Genomic DNA, 20851 nt, shown 5'->3' on the forward strand with positions numbered 1-20851 from the left:
TATTTTTATCATATTAAATTAAGAAAATCAATTGTGTCAAATAGTTTTGTATGCTAAAATTCTATTAAACCGAAACAAAAATGTTTAATTTAGACTGGCTATTGTCAAATCCTCTAGATCAGATATTTCTGATATGGGACCACTAATAAATATAGAGATAAAGGATATTTGTAGTAACTCTAAAGGAAAATAATTTTGTAAATTGAACCTTTTGGTTAAAAAAAAAAAAAAGAAAACAACAACAACTATAATTGATCTTCACAGACTTTTATTTTGTCTTTGTTAATGCGCTTTTTTCTTCCTTCGGTATAAAATATATATTAAAGGCTCTTCAATAGTCTAAAAAATAAACGAAAGTACTTTATTTCAATATAGAATGATATTATATTATGTTATGAATCATTATCTAGAAGACTGCAACGTTAGTCGAAGACAAAAATAAAATTACTATTACATGGATTTGGTAAACCATCATGATCTTAGAACAGCTATAAACTATAGGCCAAAGCTTTAAATAAATTTATTTATAGATTTATATTTAATAGCTTGAATATGAACTTTAGACTGGTAACTATTTGATTTAGTTAGATTATAAATACAGAGTATCAAATTATTCAAGTATGTTATATTTATATAGTTTGAAATTTTATTTCTAGATTATTATAGAACATCTACAATATATAGCAATTTTTCAAAAGTCTCTCCATCAAAATTGCAAAATACTTTTGGTTATGATGTACTTCATTATCATAGTTATAGTATATTACAGGATATAAACATACTAGACCTTTCAATATATATCATGCGTAAGTATATTAAAATTAAAGATTAGATATTCAAGTGCTTCAATACATATATGGTTCTCTGTGTGGAATATCTAATTGCTGACAATACGATCGAATAATTTTGTTTTATTAGTTAAATTTTTAATCTCTTTAAAAAATCAGCACAACAAAGTAATAATGAAAAAGAAACCAAAAACCCTTTGAAAAAGAGGAGGAGATGAAGAGAGCGTACTTTCGGATAGATTTTTTTTTTTTAGTTGATTTGTAAGCTTATAAAAAAGAAACTTTGAGATTGTTTTTTTTTTTTTTTTTTTTTTTTTTTTTTTTTTTTTTTTTTTAATAAGAAAAAACTATGGCATATTTTGTGCGTTTAAGTGGGATCGTACTATCTTCCTTATTATATGAATGTGCTAATGCAGAAAGAGATATTGTAAAAAGCAATAAATAATATTGTATACTTGACTCACTTTAAGCATACTAGGAAGGCTTCCTTTTAGGTACACTATCATTTAAAACTACTTTAACCAACGATGATTCATCAGAACATGCATTTGAAAAACGAGAAGATTTTATAAGTAAACACACACACATACATATATATATATAATGACCTTTCAGAATTCAATTTAACATTATATTAGTTATTCATGGATATCAAATACTTAAAGAGAAGCCTTATGATAGTAATGGTAATGTAGTGAAACATTTGTTTACTTCACAGCAAAAGGATGTGTCTTCTGTTGTAGGTTATTTTAAATTTAGAAGACAAACGGATGTTTCATTATCTGTACGAGATCGATTGTGGATGAAATCTTATGCATCAAATATACCACATGGCTGTATTGCCATCATTTCTTCAAATAATTTTTCTGATCCTTCAACTCAAACATTTGAATTTGCTTTTTGGGATATGAAGAATTCAGAAAAGTAAAAAGAAAATAATAACAGTTATAAAAGTCATTCACCGTTATACTTATTATTATTTTTTTTTTTTGTAAGTAAATTGCCTATTAACATTGCAAACATGAAAGAAAGTACACTTGGTTATAAAAGTTTCATCTCAAATGCACCACACACGTAATTACCAACTATCCTAATACCTAGCTCTTTTGCATTAACTTTCATTTTATAGAAACCAATTCCTGCCATCAACAAAAAACATTTCTGCTGAAATAATCGTCAAACAGTATGAAGACATGTACCAAACATCTATTCATTCTTTGAAAGAATATACAGATAAAATTATAAAAAAGGAGGCAAAATTACTAGCTTTAAAGAAGGAGATTTTAGAGCTTGAAGCAAAGAACAAGAAGTAATTACCAAGAATTGATTACATATTCTGATTAAGTGGTGTTTTGATTAAAAAACAGACAATAACAATGAAAATGCTTAGCAAAAAAAAAAAAATACTTTGTTATCTCCGCCGCTTAGAATTTTTTTTTTAACAAAATTAAAAAAAAAAATAACAACCTGTACTTCTGCTTTAACTTTTTTTTTCTATAATTAATAAATCCAATAATGAAAAGGGTTGTCAATTTCCAGGAACAGGATCCTATTGAAAAAGAATGGGAGTTTAAAGATAAATCAATCGAAAATAACAATAAAAAGAGAAAAACAAATAAGGAGCATAAGTTCAATGCTAAAAATAAATCAGGAAGTAGATTAGATCGTACTGATTACAAAAAAAAGAAAATGGAAATGTTAGAATTTAGGAAACAATTACCAATTTATTCAGGTAATTGATAAAAAAAATACTATTGATCATTTAGTGTAATTGACATTATTATAAAGGTCGAGAAGCCATTATACAAAGTATGAAAGAAACTGATACAATGATTGTTATGGGTGAGACAGGTTCAGGAAAAACAACTCGTAAGCATTCTTATTTCAAGAGAAAGATTTTTCTTTAAACAATTAATACATGGATTTATGTTTTAGAGATACCACAATTTTTAGTTGAAGCAGGTTTAGTATCAAAAGATTTAGGTGGTGTAGCTATTACACAACCTCGTCGAGTTGCTGCAGTCAATTTAGCCAAACGTGTAGCAGAAGAGACCATGACACGATTAGGAACTAAAGTTGGTTATACAGTCCGTTTTGATGATACATCTAGTCCACAAACCATTATCAAATACCTTACTGATGGTATGCTATTGCGTGAAATTCTATCAGATGAACTCCTTTTAAGATACAAAATTGTTATCCTCGATGAAGCACATGAACGTACATTAAGAACAGACATGTTGTTTGGTATGATTAAAAAGATTCAAGAAATAAGACAGAAAAAGTATGAAGCTGGAGAAAAAGGTATTCAACCTTTAAAGATTATTGTCATGAGTGCCACATTAGATGCCGAGAAATTCAGTGAATTCTTTAATAATGCAAAGATTCTTTATGTATCGGGTCGTTTATACCCTGTCGACACAATGTTTACAGTCGAACCACAAAACGATTATTTGGATGCAGCACTTGTCTCGATCTTTCAAATTCATGTGAATAATCCAAAAGGAGATATTCTCGTCTTTTTACCAGGTCAAGATGCAATTGAGAGTTTAGCTGCACTTGTTCAGGAATACTCAGCTCAATTAAGACCACAACAACAAAAATTGATGGCATGTCCACTATTTGCAGCCTTACCCCCTTCTCAACAACAAAGAGTTTTCGATCCAGCACCAGAAAATACACGTAAGGTTATTTTAGCTACGAATATTGCAGAAACAAGTATTACAATTCCAGGTATTCGCTATGTAATTGATAGTGGGTTAGCTAAATTACGTGGATTTAATCCAAAGATTGGCGTTGAATCACTTTTATTACATCCTATTTCAAAGAGTTCAGCATGGCAAAGAACAGGTCGCGCAGGTAGAGAGGCTGCTGGTGTTTGTTACAGATTGTATACCGAGAATGTATTTAAAGAATTAGAGGATGATACTGTTCCTGAGATTAGACGATGTAACCTTTCTTCAGCAGTTCTTTCATTAAAGGCAAGTGGGATCGATAATGTGCTTGAATTTGATTATATGGATAGACCTTCAAGAGCGTCTCTCATACGTGCCTTGGAGGAATTATATGCTTTAGGAGCTATTGATGATAAGGGTTGTCTCTCTGATTTGGGTAAACAGATGGCTGAATTTCCACTTGATCCAACCTATTCAAAGGTTCTTATTCAGTCAAAAGAATATGGTTGTTCATTAGAAGTAATTGCTATCATTTCTTTATTATCTGTTGATTCCATCTTTTTTACTCCTTCTGATAAGCGTGAGCAAGCAGCTGAAGCAAGAAAGAAGTTTCTTCATCCTGATGGCGATCACTTGACTCTTTTAAATGTACTTAAATCATATTGGGAAGTGAAAGGTGATATTGAATGGTGTAGAGAAAATTTTATTAATAATCGAAATATGAAGATTGCTATGGTAAAAAAAAAAGAAAAAAAAGAAAAATACAAATTATTAGTCAATATTGAGTATTTTTTAACAATTTTAATTAGGAAGTACGAGATCAACTTATTCGATTTTGTGAGCGAATTGATATGGATCCAAATAGTACATGTGGAGGAGAAACAGACAATGTCTTGAAGTGTTTCTTAACAGGCTTTTTCCAAAATACGGCACTATTACAGCCTGATGGATCTTACAAGAGCGTTGCAGGTAGCCAAGTAGTCAAGATTCATCCTGGATCTGCTATGTTTGGTAAACGAGTAGAAGGAATCATGTATAATGAATTAGTATTCACTACAAAACATTATGTGCGAGGTGTATCTGCTATACAGTCTGCTTGGTTACCTCAAGCAGCACCTAAATATTTTAATAATGTTAAAACAGCATAATAAATACAAAATATGTATATTTTTAAGTTACACAAATGCATACCTTTTATTATTATTATTATTAAATAGTGCCATAGTTAAGAACTAATATGAAACAGCAGCAAACATTTTATCAGACTCGATTTGCATATCCAACGATGGCTAATATAAAACCTTCAATTAGAACACAGGGAGTCTTTTCTTCTTATCCAGATAGACTTAAGCATTCTGATGATAATGCATTATTGTTACCAAAGACGTACATTCCAGCCAAAAAATTACGTTTTATTAGTCCTGGAAATGAGTCTGATGACGATGAATTAATAGAAGAAACTAATGAACAAGAGACCATTAAGATGAATGATGCTGCAAGTCAACAAAGTTTAAATATTGGAGTTGGGCCTATTAACGAAAAATGGCAAAAGACGATTCAAAGAAAGAATGAAGACCTAGTTTACTCATTTATTGAATTAAATAACATTGCAAATATGGATGAGATTTTAGTACCTATTAGATTAGATCTGGATATTGATTCAGTTAAACTTAGGGATAGATTTTTATGGAATATGAATGGTAAATCTGACATTCATTAAGATTCCTATAGTTAGATATAAACATATGTCATGTCAAATTTTAGAGCAATATATTACGCCTGAAAGGTTTGCTGAATTGTTATGTGAAGACCTTCAGTTAACGCCATTGAGTCGATTTATTCAACCTATCGCGGATTCAATTCGATCACAAGTTGTTGAATTTGAAACTTTTAGTAAAATCAACCTGTGCTTAAAACATACTCGAGTTATTATTCATGTAAATAAAATAAATAAACATATAAAATAATAACTGACTTGATAAAACATAGCTTGATCTACAGATAGGTAAGGTTAACTATCGCGATCAATTTGAGTGGGAATTGGATAGCAACGATGAGCAGACGAATGCGCCAGAAGTATTTAGTCGTCAATTAGTATCCGAGTTAGGAGTAGGTGGAGAGTATTTGCCAATTATATCCCATGCTGTCAGAGAACAGTTATTTAGACTAAAAAGACAATATACAGAAGAGGTAATAGGATATCATCAGAATGCATATATCTGACTTTTATATCTAGTCAATGATGGAAGGAGAGGTTAAACAAATACTTGATAATGGATTCCGATCTATAGAAGAAACTAGAGACTGGGAGCCACGTTTAGAAGCTTTATCTGATAAAGAACTAGAAAAGTCATTAATATCTCAAGAAAGAAACATTAGGTAAGGTTAAGCAAAGAATACAAAAAAAAAAAAAAAAAAAAAAAGAGAGAGAGAGAGAAACTAAGAGTTTTTTTTTATATGCATTTCTTTAGACGAATGAGAAGAGAAACACGATTCAGAAGATCGCTTCGTCATCAATAAACTTTGCTTCATATCGAAGATGATATAAAGCTATAAAAAAAGGAAATACATTTAGTAGCATCAAATGTTTGAAAGCTTTTACAGAATAAAGATAATATAAATCAAATAATTTAATTCGAATACAGTGATTCTCAATCTAAGTTTAATATCTTATCGTGTAATTCAAAATAGCTACTTTAATATTTAACATATCAGTGAAAACATAATAGAAATGGAGATAACACTCTGTCTTTTCCCTAATAGCGTATATTTATTCCTGTTTATAGTTTAACCAAATAAATTTTGGCAGCTTATAGAGATGCCTATAAAAGACATATTTTCCATGTGAACAATTCAAAGATATTATCAAAGACTGTATTGTTTATAAATCGATACGAAGGTTATTTTCAATCCAAAAAATTAATTGTCAAAGGTATTTATGGTAGGCTTATGAAAAGTTGCAATGTCTATCAAAGAATCAATATCCAAAAAGGTCAAAAAATAATATCCATAGTATCTTTTGAATTGATAGAGCCACTTATTACATTACTATTGGCATCGATTTCGATAAAAGGAAAACCTCTTATTTTACAACCATTGATTACAGTCATTTAAATAAGAATGCTAACATTTATTGTGGTAGAAGAAAGGAAAGTAAAGAAGATATAGTACATTCGAGAGACTTGGTCAAGATTGGAGTTCACCTTAATATTGCTTCTATTGTAGACATTTATAATAATCATAGTAATTTGGAAGAAAGTGTCAATGAATATACTTTGCTTTTAATTAGTATCTAAGTCATATACCCATCATTTATCTTATTTCAAAAAAAAAAAAAGAAACCAATAATAAATTTGTATTTTACTTTTATAAATGCATGAAGCTTTACAAGTATTCTTGTGTAAGGAGAAATAATACATTGCATTCTAGAATAAAGCAAATCAATCTAAATATTTATTTAGCATTTATTCGTGTGTCTGTTTTCCCTTAAGAATAATATAAAGTGTATTCCACTTTACTATTTCCAAGAACATAAAGACAAAATTACTGAGTGGAGTGCATGTAGTTTTTTTTTCTCCATACATATAGCAAACGTGACTATGTAACTGACCCCAGATATGAAATAAAAATCTGTCAAATAAAGAACTACTCTGCCCTCCCCCTTTATTTTGTTTTTATTTGGTCCATTATAACTATAATGACGTTTATGAGATCAATGTTGTGTGCCTCTTCATTATTAAAGGTGAACATCTCTTTTAATTTTTTAATTTTATTATAACATTTATGATTTACCCCTGGTTTAATTTAGACAGTATCTGTCCAAAAAAGAACATTAGCTACAACTATAGAAGCAGCCCCAAAAGGTAACAAAAAAGAATACCAAAAAAAACAGAACAAATGAATGTAAAATAAAAATAAATACTTATTAATTTAATCACTATAGTCATCCCTACTACTGTTCAAGCTTTTCTTCGTGATTTTAAAACCAATGAACCCACATCACTCATTGAGCTCGATAATTCAGTATTTGGACAACCCATTCGACGAGATATCCTCCATAGAGTCGTTGTTTGGCAAAGAGATGGTATGAGACAAGGCACACATTCAACTAAGACACGAAGCGAAGTACGAGGTACGTCCAAGAAATTGGCTCCTCAAAAAGGCCGTGGTAAGGCTCGTATAGGTGATGGCAAGGCACCCCATATTCGAGGTGGTGGTATCGCCTTTGGACCTAAGCCCCGTGATCACAGCACAAATTTACCTCGTAAAGTGCAGGAATTAGGTTTGCGAGTAGCACTGAGTGCTAAATACGTGCAAGACCAATTGGTGGTTGTTGAATCATTTAGTAATGTCTTCAAAAGCGAAAAACCTAAAACATGCGAATTGGATAGGATATTAAAAACGACTTATAATGATACACGCAAGTTGTTAATTGTCTTGAATTCATGTAATCCAATGATCGAATTGGCAGCTCGAAACTTGTCTAATTGTGAAGTGATTCATGTAGAGGAAACAAATGTCTTGGATTTATTGGCTTTTGATAAATTAATTATCGAAAAGAGTGCTGTCCAAACATTAGAGGAAGCTCTTAAAGTAGAATTATAATACTGTACAATATATGCCTTTTTTTTTTTTATAATTTTACTCTTTTATTGTTAAAAATGGAAATAAAATATGTTATATACATTTTAAAGACATAAATATACATGTGTATTTTTTACTCCTTATGTCTAGCAAATACTGTGTTTTATATAATATATATTTGAGTCAAACTTTTTTTTCTTAAAAGAATCTCTAAGCAGCAAATCTGGTCTTTTTTTACCAACCAGCACCGTTAGCAGAGGCAGGAGGTGCTCCCCAACCATCAGAGGTAACAGCAGGAGCTGCACCCCAGCCATCATTACCAGAAGCGGCAGGAGTAGAACTCGTAGCGGCAGGTTGGCCCCATCCACTAGAAGCAGGAGCAGGAGCAGGTGCTGAGGCAGGAGCAGGACTAGTAGTGGCAGGTTGACCCCAACCGCTAGAAACAGGAGCAGGTGCTGAGGCAGGAGCAGGGCTAGTAGTAGCAGGTTGACCCCATCCACCAGAAGCAGGAGCAGGAGCAGGGCTAGTAGCGGCAGGTTGACCCCAACCATTAGAAGCAGGAGCAGGAGCAGGAGCAGGTGCTGAGGCAGGAGCAGGGCTAGTAGCGGCAGGTTGACCCCATCCACCAGAAGCAGGAGCGGGAGTTGAGGTAGGAGCAGGACTATTAGTAGCAGGTTGGCCCCAACCATTAGAAGCAGGAGCAGGAGCAGGTGCTGAGGCAGGAGCAGGGCTAGTAGCGGCAGGTTGACCCCAACCATTAGAAGCAGGAGCAGGAGCAGGTGCTGAGGCAGGAGCAGGGCTAGTAGCGGCAGGTTGACCCCAACCACTAGAAGCTGGAGCAGCAGGAGCAGCAGGTTCAGAAGATCCCCAACCATTGGAGGCTGGTGTAGTAGCGGCAGGCTCAGAAAATCCCCAACCAGCAGCAGCAGGAGTAGAGGTAGCGACAGCAGGTTCAGAAGATCCCCAACCATTGGAAGCTGGTGCAGTAGCGGCAGGCTCAGAAGATCCCCAACCAGCAGCAGCAGGAGCAGAGGTAGCGACAGCAGGTTCAGAAGATCCCCAGCCAGCAGCAGCAGCATTAGGATCCCAATTTCCAGAGTCAAAATTAGAAGATTCAGCAGCAGGTTGAGAATCATAACCGCTATTATCATAGCCACCATAACCACCAGCGCCACTGTCTTCACCCTTAGAAGAATGACATTTGAAGCATTCAGTACGAGATGCATAGTTTACAGCAGAACATCTAAAAAAACGAGAGCATAGTTTGTTTAATAAACAATACACACATAATATACAGATAATTTAGTTAATATAAACTTACGAAGGACAGTCCCAGTCGCCATCACGTCTAGGACGAGGAGCACGTCTTTCACCACCAAATTCTCCACCAGCACCTTCAGGTTTAGCAGTACCACATTTGAAGCATTCATAACGAGAAGCAAAATTAGAAATACCACAGTCAGGGCAGTCCCAATCACCATCACGCTTAGGACGAGGAGCACGTCTTTCACCACCAAATTCTCCACCAGCACCTTCAGGTTTAGCAGTACCACACTTGAAGCATTCATAACGAGAAGCAAAATTAGAAATACCACAGTCAGGACAATCCCAATCACCAGGACGACCATTCGATTTTCTTCCACCACCATAGCTATCATTAGCGTTATTACCAGAATCCCAAGCTCCGTCAGCTGCGCCTGTAGGTTCAGCATTATTAAAGCCTTGAGGAGCACCAGGGGTGTTTCTTTCCATAGGAACGTATTCTTGACCGGCATAAGCAGGAGCTTCAACACCAGTATCATCAAGATCTTCATCAAAGGTTAAGTCATCGGTAACATAGGGTTGTAAGAAATCAGGAATTTCTTGGTTACATTCCTTCAATAATTTGGTCAACTCAGGAGCTAATGCGGCACTACGGTCATTATAGAAAGATGTAGCTAAACCAGATTTACCAACACGAGCAGTACGACCAATACGATGAATATATTCATCCATATCTTGAGGCATATCATAATTAATAACGTGCATGACATTACGAATATCGATACCACGAGCAGCAACGGCGGTAGCAACTAAAATAGGGCATTTGCCTCTCTTGAAAGCAAGAAGAGCATCTTCTCTTTCCATTTGTGTACGATCACCATGAATAGAAGTAGAAGGGAAGTTACGTTCATAAAGATAATGATCCAAACTTTTAAATTATCATAATATTAGATAAACTCTTTTTTTTTTGTATTCATATTTTATTTTATTAAACTTACCTATCAGCACTTCTCTTGGTTTCAACGAAGATAAGAGTACGGCTAGGAGGTTGAGCATTTAATAATGCACGAAGAGCCTCTCTCTTTTCATCCTCTTCAACGTGCATAATCTATAAAAAATAGTTGAAAAATTAAACTTGTATAATATATATATATATATATATATATATATTTTACCTTTTGAGTAATGGAGTTAGAGGTACCACCAACACGACCAACCTTCAAGAAGAGATAATCAGTACGTAAGAAATCACGAGCAAGAGCACGAATAGCTCTAGGGAAAGTAGCAGAGTACAAGAGAGTTTGTCTATCAGTAGGCATACCACTCTTCAAGGCAATAGTACGAATAACAGCTTCGAAACCCATGTCCAACATACGATCGGCTTCGTCTAAAATAAGATATTTAACTCTACTAAGTCCAACCTTACCACGTTGAATAAAGTCCATAAGACGACCAGGGGCAGCAGCTAAAACATCACAGCCTCTTTCAAGTTGACGAATCTGACCAATAGAGTCAGCACCACCATAAACAGCACTAAATAAAATAAAATATTAATACTTTTTTTTTCACAGTCTCTCTCTTTTTTTTTTCTGATTAAAGAGTATATTACCAAGGTCTAAGAGAAGATCTGTAGGTGAACTAATAATCATTAAAAGAATTAGATAAGCTATCATTTGTATTATTTATATTTATCAACTTACTCTTCTACATTCATCGAAAATTTGAGAACAAAGTTCACGAGTAGGAGCAATAATAAGAACGAGAGGCTCAGCCTTATAAGATCTGTATTCATAAGGGGCAGGTTTAGGTTTTTGAAGTTCTCTGGCATTGTAAAAAAGGGCGGAAAGGGTAGGAATAAGGAAAGCTGCGGTCTTACCAGAACCTAAAATAGTATTAATTAATATATTGTTGTCAATTTCCTCTTCTAAAAAAAAGTTTTTCTGTTTTAAAATAAAGCTTACCAGTCTGAGCACATGCCATCAAGTCTTTACCACTAGTAACAATTGGGACAGAGTATGTCTATCATTTGAATTAGAATCAATATATTATTATTTTTTTTTCAAAAATTTTTATTTATTTAAATTACCTGAACAGGAGTAGGAACAGCATAATGTGCAAGTTTAATGTTCTCCTTCATGACAGGATGAAGATCAGCCTCATCAAACTATATAGAGAATTTCCTTTTAGTTATCAAAGAATAAATAAAGATATAATAATAAGACTTACGCTTTTGATAGGGGGAGGAGCTTGACCACGTTCTACACGAATAGGAATTTTTTGATACTTTGAAAAGTCAAGGGGGGTTTGTTGATCAGCAGCATTTTGTTCAAAGAGTTCAGCTTCAAGAGTAGGATCACGAGGGGCCATACCATCTTCACCAATTGCATTTTCATTGTATTCATAACGAGCACGATTAGAAGCCCAGTTATAATTTCTATGTTGTAATTGTTCTTCAGTAGGTTCAGGACGAGGAGGACGTGAATCACTACCTTGTCTATAATCATTATTAGGTTGAGAGAATTCACCCTGATCATTGTTACCATTGCCATAATTGGCGTTGTTATTAACGCTAGCATCACCAGAACCAAATTCCATTTGAGCATTACCAGAAGAGAAGTCCATTTGTGCACCACCAGAAGAAAAATTGACTGCAGAAGAATCCCAAGACATTATATATTTATTTATTATATATAAACAAAGACTCCTTTATTTTTTTTTTAAAAAAAAAAAATAGAAAAAGAGGGAGAAAGTAGTCGTAATAATTGTCAAATTTTAAAAAAAAAAGCCATATTTTTTTTCCAAAAAAGAAAAAAAAAAAAAAAAAGAACTGAAAAAGTAACTGAAAAAGTTCAAAATAATAATATTTACATACATCATTAAAAATCAATCATATTTTATCTTTACTTTCAAATGCATCATCAACTACTAAACAGAAAACAAAATAGTGTCTTTAAACACTACAAAGAATAACACTTCTTTTTCTATTAACGTATTTGATTGTTAACTACAACATGAATACGTGCATATTATCCTTTTGTATGATATATTCAGCTATCTAAGAACAGTCATATATTGTTTTACGCGATAGTTAATAATAACAGTTTATTTATTTATTATTATTATTATTATTATTGTTTCCATCAAAAAATGCAGGGTTAATATACATGCCTCTGAAGCCAGCTCCATCATTAGTATTTCCTTGTTGATAGTTTTGATAACCTGTCATTCTACTATTAGTATTACGATTAGGTCTTATCATGTTATTAGCACGCATTGTATTAACAGCATTAGGATTATTCATCATCATCATCTCATTATATCCCATTCTTGTTGATGGAAATCCATATGATGGCATAAATCCTACCATAGCCGCTGCTGCTGCTGCCGCTGCTGCTGCTGATACAGGGAATCCACTGGATGAATTCATAGGCCCACCACGAGGTATCGTATTATTTGGCATTCGAGATGATTTGTTTGTATTTATTTCTAGTTTGAATACAAGTTATTACTATATCAAAATGAATGAATTAAGGGTTTTTTTTTTTTTTACCTTTAGACAAATGCTTGAATGGATTTGTTGAAGTAGTGAAGACTGCGTATACCTTTTTATGATCTAATTCACTAAAGTAAAAGTTAGTACATTGTAAAAAATCATATAGACATGTATGTATACAGTACGTATTATCAAAAATAGTTTTTGCTTGTAAAGCATAATCTTTGTTTGTAAATTCAAAAAAGACAATTCTAAATATGAAAATTAAATATAAGAAATCATGAATCATATATTCGCTTACCCTTTAGATTTTCCATTATTTTTATGTTCAAAAAATGTCATTTCTTTAATTTGTTCTAACAGATTGGCTTTCTTTAATGGCTCTTTTATAATTTTATCTGTTGTATACTAATTGATGATATAATCAACTTAATACATTTATAAATATAGAAACCGCAAGTTTAATCATTACCCAATGTAATTCACCAAGGTAAATAGATTGAGTTGGTTTTGTTGATATACCTCTCAATTGAGTTAGAGCTTGGGGAATTGTTACATTATTATTATTTTGATAAACTGCTGCTGATTGAACCTTTTGCTCTATAAAAAAAATATATATATTTTCATTCATGGACATGTGAATTTTAAGTATGTATTTCTTTATTATTATTATTTTTACCTTTTTTCTTTACTTCATCTTTTTGTTCTTCATGTCGAGGCACTTTCAAATTCTAAAAATTGAAATGAATGATATGTTAAGTATTCTTATCCTATATATAGAATGTACTTTTACTGATTCTTCTAATATTTCTTCTTTATCATCATTCGTTCTTGTTCTTTTATTCGAAGTAATAGGCTTCTCAGTTGTAATTTCGTCTAAAATATCGTCAGACTATGAAAAGGATGAATTACTTTATGTAATATATGTATATATATATCACTAAAAACACTTTATACCTGACTAAAATCATAATCACCGTAAATATCAAATTCTTCTTCGTCCATTATATATAATTGACATTCAGTAGAGAAAAAGAAGAAATAAAAAAGATAATGAAATGACCTATTTCTTGTTTTTACAAAAAAAAAAAAAAAAAAAAAAAAAAAAAGAATAAAGTGTGACTTTATTCATATAATTTGCATAAATATGCATCATATTAAGACAAATATTATTAGGGTTTATTATAACAAAAAAAAAAAAAGAGTGTAATGTATATTATATAAAAAATGAAAGACAGTACATAAATAGTATAATAAAGAGGTATTATAAGTTTAATGATATACATTTCTTCTTTTTCTTTCTTTTCTTTTTCTTTTTTTTTTTTTTTAAAAAAGAAAAAAAAGGAAGGAAGGGAGGGCATAGTAGAGTGTATAAATGTTAATTAGTAGATGTAGAGGAATACCTATGTATAATACACTATAAGTTAAATGCATGTGATGTAAAACAGTCATCTTACTTTTTTAAATTTGAATTTTCTTCAACAAGCCTTTCAACTTCTGCCAAGAGCTCATCTTGTAGTTTCTTCATATGTTCTAATTGTTGTACAGCACGACTTAAAAGAGCAGCTTTACTTAATTTTTTGTTAGCACAGCCAGGTAAGTGTTTCTTTAAGACTTCAAAACCATCCTTGATTTGTGCACGTCTTTTTTGTTCAGATTGAATATGAATTTGACGTCGAATTTCAGACATAGATAGTTGCTGTCTATTTAAATAAATAAATAATTAGCATATGAATGATAGATGTATATATATATTTATTATTTACTCTTCTTCATTATCATATGAATAATCGTTAGTTAATTTCTTAATATAATGGCTATCACTATCAGTTCCTGTCATACGTTTACGCTTCTTTAACGTTTGATTTTCATAATTTGATTTTGAATATTCAAGAAACTCGGTTTGATAGAACTCAACAGGTACTGTATTAGCACGAGCAATAGTTTCTCTCACTCTTTCTTCAGTTGATTGTTCCAGTGAAGGAGGTGGAACGAGAGGATTGACTAACAAAGAACGTTGCTGATTAGGCAAAGTACTAGTTGAAGTAGATAGATCACCCTTATTATGATTAAAATGAACAGCAGGCGGTGTGCGAGGTGAACTATAGCCAGCAGAAGAAATAGAAGACGGACTTCCTCTATTAATTAAACTATTAGCGTCTTGGTGCTGAGGAGGATAATAAGGATGATGATTTAACCAGTGTGGATGATTATTACACATATTATAATATTCTTGTTGCTGTTGCTGTTGTTGCTGTTGCTGTTGCTGTTGCTGATGATACTGATGACGATCAACCAAAATAGTATTATTATTAGGATAGTTTTGTGAATAAACTATATGAGAAGCTTGATGCTGTAAAAGAGTCGAAGGATTATTATTATTATTTATCATTGGCATTGAATTGACATAAGGATACTGTTGCTGCTGCTGTTGTTTATTCATATCTTTAAAGGAATGACTAGTTTAAGGAATGTAAAGGAATGTAGAATAATAGTAAAGGAAAAGGAAAGGAGAGCCTTTTTTTTTTTTTTTTGGTTTTAATGATGATCAGAAGAAGAAAAAAGCCTTTTTTTTCTTTTTTCTTTTTCCTTTTTTTTTTTTTTTTTTTTTTTCTTTAGTTTAAAAATAAAATTGGAGGGCCACCTACTGTTGTTATCCCGATCTATAAAGAATAATATTATTTAAATAATGGCAAGTTTCACATTTTAATATAAATGTTATTCTGTATATTATTTACAACTTCAAACTCTTCAAGTCTATAGCGTCGTGTCTATATCTACTATATATATATTATCTTGAAGGCAATTTCCACAAGTCGTGCATATCTTAGCTATCATAGTATTGACCTTCTATAAAATTATATAGTAAAGGCCTTGTATTTTATGCGCTTCATATATACACACGTGGTTGCTTTTTTTAATTTAAAAGAGAAAATAAAAAGAGTTTAATTCTACACGAGGTTTTCATATCGGAGCTTCCTTACGTTTTCAAACATGTTTGTCGTAGCGGTAGTTATTAGCTTATTACAATAGTAAAATAGGCAAACATACATATGTTTAAATGAAACATGACAACGATTGTTAATATTTTTAGAATTCTTTTTAGTGCTATTTGTTTCTTGGTAAAAGTTCTCTAAAATTAGAAAGATTTTATTTAACAGGATTGGATCTTTTTTTATTTATTTATTTATTTTATTTTTTTCTTTTCTTTTGATTTGCATCCTGTGGGACTTGGATTTATTCCTATTCATTTTTTTGATTTAAAAGTCATCAGTAAAGACTTGAGAATGCACAACTTGATAATTTATTTATTTTAAACATATTTGCGGTTTTTAAATTTTTGCTATACTACGGCTAGTAGACTCAACCGACCTTTGTCTTTTGACTTTGTTGAGAGATTGACAAGTTATGGCTGTCATCATTTAGAGGAACTAAATCTTTCTTTATTAGATCTACTACATAAAATGAGGATTTTGTTTTAAGCAGAATGAATATATATTATACTACAAATATAATTAATATAAAGAACGGGATATCGAGTGATAGAGAAGCATAAGAGATACATAAGACAGGATTAAAAAAAAAAAAAAAAAAAAAAAGTATGTCTATAATGGGTATTCTATTATAGTTATTAAAAAAAATAAGGGTAATAATACGGTTAGCTTATCCTTCCCCCACCCCCTCCCCTCCACAGTCTTGCACAGTAACCTGTATAACGACATCTTTAACACTTGTAGTTAGTAGTCATGTATTATCTTCATCTGCTATCTTTTGTTTCGTTTAACGCCTAACTTGATTTTCAACTCCCCTATTTTCTTAATTAGGTTTCGGAAAAGGGGAATAGATGATAAGGTACTTGGAATTATACCCGCAATAAGAAATAAGAGCTTGTATCTTAACTAACTTATGAATAGGTGTACTATCCATTATCAAAGACCATTCTTTTATTTTATATACATTAAGAACATACATCAGATTATACCATTAAGAAACTAAGAGATAGTGCAGATTTCCCTCCTCCCCACCTTCCTTAACCATTCACTTTTAGAACCTCGGAATGATGATGTTTAAAATATCTCTTTTTCTTGAGTACGACAGGTGTTGGGTTTCCAAAGATAAGAAGGCCAGTGATATCTTCCTTTCTTTTTTAATATAATGATGCTCTCCAATCATAGTCATATAAATATCCTTTCACGTATCGAATGTGACTTTGTCAGGCACACCAATAAAGAGACCCACCAAGATTTGGTTTTTTTTTTAATATGTAGATTCAAATCCTGCTATATTATCAATAAATACTCAATTTTCCATATAATCAAAATCATTTACGGCTTTCCATCCGAGTATCATAATTTAATTTTTCTTTTCTAAAATGTCAATATGAGCCTTATCTGATAACTTTAATACCAATTCGTAATACCTCAATAAGTACTTGTAAATAACTGACACAAACATGAATAAACTAAGGATGGCTATGATGAGGGAAAGTTATCCCTATTAGAACCAACGCTTTGTCAAGATAATTTTCATAAAATTGAATAGGAAAAAAAAAAAATACTAAATGTTCTTAAAACAACTTTTGATTTCCGAAATTGCGCTTCTCTAGTAGTTTGATCTTGTCTTTTTTGTTGAAGTTAAAATTTCCTACTTCTTCTATCACAGACTTTATAGTTATTACTCTATATAATAGTAGCAGTAATGGTGGTGGTGATTGTCTAGTTCATACTATAACATCAATTTTTTTCCTTTTCTTATACAGATGCAAAATTACCGTCAACAAAGGCATACCAAAGTAAAACTATTCATTTGACTTCTTAATATACTTTTAATATTATATACATCCTCCTAACAAATTGAAACACTTGTAGATACTTGTATTACCCTATGCTGTCTCTACTTGTTTACTCTTCTTCTTTATTTGCAACTCTAATTGGAGCTTAATAGCTGATTCGAGAATGCTACTGTTTATATCCTATTGTGGTGAGCCCATAATATAATGATTCGTAGCTAGTACACCAGTCCATCTTATAAGTTTTGTGATCTATACTCTTCATTCGGCATATGAATTGTTTGTTTCTGTTTTCATATCTTGGGAAATACTTTGACCTAAAAAAAAAACATTATTTCAAATATCAAAATACATCATAGTACAGTGCTTGACTGTGACAAATTTGAAAGTAACAGTAATCTACTTTATACAAGACATTAATACATATAAGGTCTTTTTATTTATTTATGGTCCAACACCAATTCACCTTATCTTTTGAACAGAGTATGATAATAGTTTTAAACTACTATAATGTATTATTCAATTTATACGTGTATCTATTTTACTTTACAGCTTAAAAAAAAAAAAAAAAGAAGAAGATTACATAGTATGTAATAACGAATATATATTGTCAAAGTAAACAGTATAATTACTACTACTTTTTTTTTTTTATAATACAAAAAACATAGAGTATAAAGAAATTTATCATACAATACATAGACATACATGCATATAAATATATGACGATTTTATAAGATGTACATTATAAGATAGACTATAATAGTAAAATCTATCCACTTTATCTTTCTTAGTAATTTCATCATAATACTACATCATACTTTAATATAAATAGTGATTTAAAATATACACTGTATTTCCTAAAAAAAAAAAATCAAAATCCGTCATTTACATTTTTTTTTTTTTTTTTTTTTTTTTTTTTTTTTAAATCTACATAAAAAAAAAATAATGAGCGATCAAACTTTTGCTGTACCTGCTTTACCATCCAAGAGAAAGCAACAAGAGGAAGCGAATGAGCAACAACAGCAACAAAAGTCGTTACCAATTCCACCACCACTCAAATATGAAAAACCTTCATGGAGTGCAGAAGCTAGTTTCAACTATCGGATTGAAGTTTTAAAAAATGGTCAAAGCATAGAGACGATAGAAGGGCCCAAAAAAGAATTTATTACAATCGGTCGATTACCATTATGTGATATTCTCATGGAACATCCAGTAAAGTAATCATACCCATTCTTTATGAATGGCATATATATATATATTAATGCCTTTATTTTATTTAGTCCATTTCACGTTATCATGCTGTCATTCAGTTTGATCACGATGGTGAAGCATACATTTATGACTTGGATAGTGCTCATGGTACAAAAGTAAATAAAAAAGTAATTTCAGCACGCGATTATGTTCTTTTAAAACCTGGCGATCAGATTCGCTTTGGAGAAAGTACACGAATATGCATTTTTGATTCAGAGAAACCCTATGATCCAGAAGCAGAAGCAGAGGCGCAAAAGGAGAAAGCGTTTAGACAACGACTTGCTAAAGCCAGAGGAGAGATAGTACCTCAAGAAGAGGGTGAAGATGAAGGGATTACATGGGGCTTTGCTGAAGATGCAGTTGAAGAGGATGATGATGATGATGATGATGTTAATAATCAAGAAGAGGGATATATGGGCATGCAGGATATTATGAATAATTTGGATAAATCAGGAGATGCCAAATTATTAGATATAGAAGCAGCCAAAATGTCAGTTGAGGATGCTAAAAGACGTCGAGAAGATTTAGATATTATGTATGGAGAGGATAGTGATGAAGAATTATATGATAAAAGTAAAAATAGAATGTATATATATGAAATATATTTATATTTGTACGCATTATTAAAATCAAAAAATAGCGAGAAAAAAGAATAAAAAGAAAGAACAAAAGGCAGAAACACATGAAGAATTGGTAATCAAGGAAAGACAAACAAAAGAAAAGATCAAAGAGCTTGAAAAAGAAATTGAAGAGAAAAAGAAACAAGAAAAGAAAGATAAAGAAGTAGAAGAAGACTTGGATGCTTACATGGAGAATTTAACTAAGAAATCTACACAAAATGAAAAATCAGTATTTGCACTTCAAAAGGAATTAAATAATTTAAAGAAGGTATGTATTATGAATGTGAGTCTAGTTCTAGTTTTATTGAATTACTATGATTATTATTTTAGGATCATGAACGATTAGTTAAGCTTGTAAAATTAACCAAGCCAAATGAAATATTCACTTTTATAAAAAAGACAAGTTAATAAAATCCATGTTCCTTTAAATATTCAAGTGCCATCCAAGCTGTTTGAACAGAAGGTAACATCATTTCTGCTCTTGTAATAAAACGTTTCAAGTCTTGAATAGATACATGATGAATAACTTCAATGCATTCTTCTGGATCTCTTTCTCTTGGTGAATCATCTTGAATAGGATCTAAACAAAGAAAAGGAATAAAGCGATTTTTACCCCACTTGAGTTCACTAATACCGTCATCTGTATAATCTTTCGGTAGTAAATTAATCCATTCTCCTCCCTTTAAATAAGATTCTTCTGATAATTCATGTTGAGCAGCTTCTAAGACACTTGTATGTTATGTAAGCATATTCAATGTATCACATATTGTTAGATTATTATTATTATTACCTTGTGTGTTTTCTTCTATCATATGAGCCAGCTACACAAGTATATTTCTAAAAAAAAAACACGTTGTACATAAAAGTTTATTATATTGCCCTATACATACATATTATGATTACATACAATTTCATTCGTTCCTTGAGCGTATTCCTTCAATAGAGTTGTAGTTTTCTACAAAACAAAGAATATATAAATATAACCGCATTTTCTTTTCTTTTCTTTTTGTATAGACTTATTATGACCTACAGTCTTTGTATTAAAAGTAAAAACGACAATAAAAGTAGGATAAGAGGTATCATGACCAACAACATCCCAATCGATGACACGTCCATCATTAAATTCTGTTGTTCGATTCCATACTGTAATGTACCTTAAGATAAATAAATAAATAACTATTCTGTATACTTTATTTCCTTCGGGGTACCTTTTATGTAATACTTTCTCAGAAACAATTTTGGCTGCTGTACCTTTTGTATTAATAGAAAGTGACATTTTAATATATAAAAAAAACTGTATAACTGGAAAAAAAAAAAAAAAAAAAGATCTGAGTATATGAATTTAAAAAAGGAGAAAAAAAAAAAAAAAAAAAAAGGGCAAGTTTAAA

The 20851-nt window shown here is 31.5% G+C and overlaps 10 protein-coding genes across 10 annotated transcripts; 5 read left to right on the forward strand and 5 right to left on the reverse strand.

Moving 5' to 3' along the window:
* The first annotated feature begins 1085 nt into the window (after nt 1–1085).
* BX663DRAFT_58460 (uncharacterized protein) lies at nt 1086–2285 on the forward strand. The gene is made up of 5 exons (XM_051532230.1): nt 1086–1215; nt 1267–1360; nt 1454–1712; nt 1785–1862; nt 1918–2285. Exons 1-5 carry the CDS (start codon nt 1138–1140, stop codon nt 2099–2101), a joined length of 693 nt encoding a protein of 230 aa, XP_051383011.1. The 5' UTR covers nt 1086–1137; the 3' UTR covers nt 2102–2285.
* Nucleotides 2286–2303: 18 nt separating this feature from the next.
* On the forward strand, nt 2304–4611 carry BX663DRAFT_434579 (P-loop containing nucleoside triphosphate hydrolase protein; the record flags this gene model as incomplete). The annotated part of the gene is made up of 4 exons (XM_051523071.1): nt 2304–2520; nt 2577–2657; nt 2724–4198; nt 4273–4611. The coding sequence occupies 4 exons, from the start codon at nt 2304–2306 to the stop codon at nt 4609–4611; spliced, it is 2112 nt and encodes a 703-aa protein (XP_051383012.1).
* On the forward strand, nt 4529–6138 carry BX663DRAFT_509297 (uncharacterized protein). The gene is made up of 5 exons (XM_051527597.1): nt 4529–4577; nt 4653–5163; nt 5228–5400; nt 5453–5842; nt 5935–6138. The coding sequence occupies exons 2-4, from the start codon at nt 4701–4703 to the stop codon at nt 5684–5686; spliced, it is 870 nt and encodes a 289-aa protein (XP_051383013.1). The 5' UTR covers nt 4529–4577; nt 4653–4700; the 3' UTR covers nt 5687–5842; nt 5935–6138.
* Nucleotides 6139–7160: 1022 nt separating this feature from the next.
* Nucleotides 7161–8068, forward strand: BX663DRAFT_531116 (ribosomal protein L4/L1 family-domain-containing protein; the record flags this gene model as incomplete). The annotated part of the gene is made up of 3 exons (XM_051530360.1): nt 7161–7205; nt 7272–7326; nt 7407–8068. 3 exons carry the CDS (start codon nt 7161–7163, stop codon nt 8066–8068), a joined length of 762 nt encoding a protein of 253 aa, XP_051383014.1.
* Nucleotides 8069–8089: 21 nt separating this feature from the next.
* On the reverse strand, nt 8090–12077 carry BX663DRAFT_509303 (P-loop containing nucleoside triphosphate hydrolase protein). Its single transcript, XM_051527598.1, has 10 exons — nt 11537–12077; nt 11397–11474; nt 11272–11329; nt 11011–11192; nt 10920–10948; nt 10486–10843; nt 10309–10418; nt 9369–10238; nt 8786–9290; nt 8090–8395 (listed from the first exon to the last, which is right to left on the reverse strand). Exons 1-10 carry the CDS (start codon nt 11978–11980, stop codon nt 8282–8284), a joined length of 2748 nt encoding a protein of 915 aa, XP_051383015.1. The 5' UTR covers nt 11981–12077; the 3' UTR covers nt 8090–8281.
* A 688-nt stretch (nt 12078–12765) lies between these two features.
* BX663DRAFT_58760 (uncharacterized protein) lies at nt 12766–13893 on the reverse strand. Its single transcript, XM_051532255.1, has 8 exons — nt 13761–13893; nt 13591–13695; nt 13483–13534; nt 13276–13403; nt 13105–13211; nt 12989–13054; nt 12861–12923; nt 12766–12796 (listed from the first exon to the last, which is right to left on the reverse strand). Exons 1-7 carry the CDS (start codon nt 13806–13808, stop codon nt 12917–12919), a joined length of 513 nt encoding a protein of 170 aa, XP_051383016.1. The 5' UTR covers nt 13809–13893; the 3' UTR covers nt 12766–12796; nt 12861–12916.
* Nucleotides 13894–14149: 256 nt separating this feature from the next.
* Nucleotides 14150–15346, reverse strand: BX663DRAFT_58763 (uncharacterized protein). Its single transcript, XM_051532256.1, has 2 exons — nt 14570–15346; nt 14150–14506 (listed from the first exon to the last, which is right to left on the reverse strand). Exons 1-2 carry the CDS (start codon nt 15244–15246, stop codon nt 14257–14259), a joined length of 927 nt encoding a protein of 308 aa, XP_051383017.1. The 5' UTR covers nt 15247–15346; the 3' UTR covers nt 14150–14256.
* Nucleotides 15347–16567: 1221 nt separating this feature from the next.
* Nucleotides 16568–16838, reverse strand: BX663DRAFT_58776 (uncharacterized protein). Its single transcript, XM_051532257.1, has one exon. The coding sequence runs from the start codon at nt 16773–16775 to the stop codon at nt 16620–16622; it is 156 nt and encodes a 51-aa protein (XP_051383018.1). The 5' UTR covers nt 16776–16838; the 3' UTR covers nt 16568–16619.
* Nucleotides 16839–18537: 1699 nt separating this feature from the next.
* Nucleotides 18538–19781, forward strand: BX663DRAFT_486299 (SMAD/FHA domain-containing protein; the record flags this gene model as incomplete). Its single annotated transcript, XM_051524667.1, has 4 exons — nt 18538–18804; nt 18873–19416; nt 19484–19731; nt 19752–19781. The coding sequence occupies 4 exons, from the start codon at nt 18538–18540 to the stop codon at nt 19779–19781; spliced, it is 1089 nt and encodes a 362-aa protein (XP_051383019.1).
* BX663DRAFT_509317 (uncharacterized protein) lies at nt 19710–20784 on the reverse strand. The gene is made up of 5 exons (XM_051527599.1): nt 20672–20784; nt 20494–20617; nt 20371–20418; nt 20254–20300; nt 19710–20192 (listed from the first exon to the last, which is right to left on the reverse strand). The coding sequence occupies exons 1-5, from the start codon at nt 20737–20739 to the stop codon at nt 19868–19870; spliced, it is 612 nt and encodes a 203-aa protein (XP_051383020.1). The 5' UTR covers nt 20740–20784; the 3' UTR covers nt 19710–19867.
* Between the last annotated feature and the right edge of the window lie 67 nt (nt 20785–20851).

This window comes from Cokeromyces recurvatus (genome assembly GCF_025118155.1).
Source record: "Cokeromyces recurvatus strain NRRL 2243 chromosome Unknown BX663scaffold_12, whole genome shotgun sequence".
Lineage (NCBI taxonomy): Eukaryota > Fungi > Mucoromycota > Mucoromycetes > Mucorales > Mucoraceae > Cokeromyces > Cokeromyces recurvatus.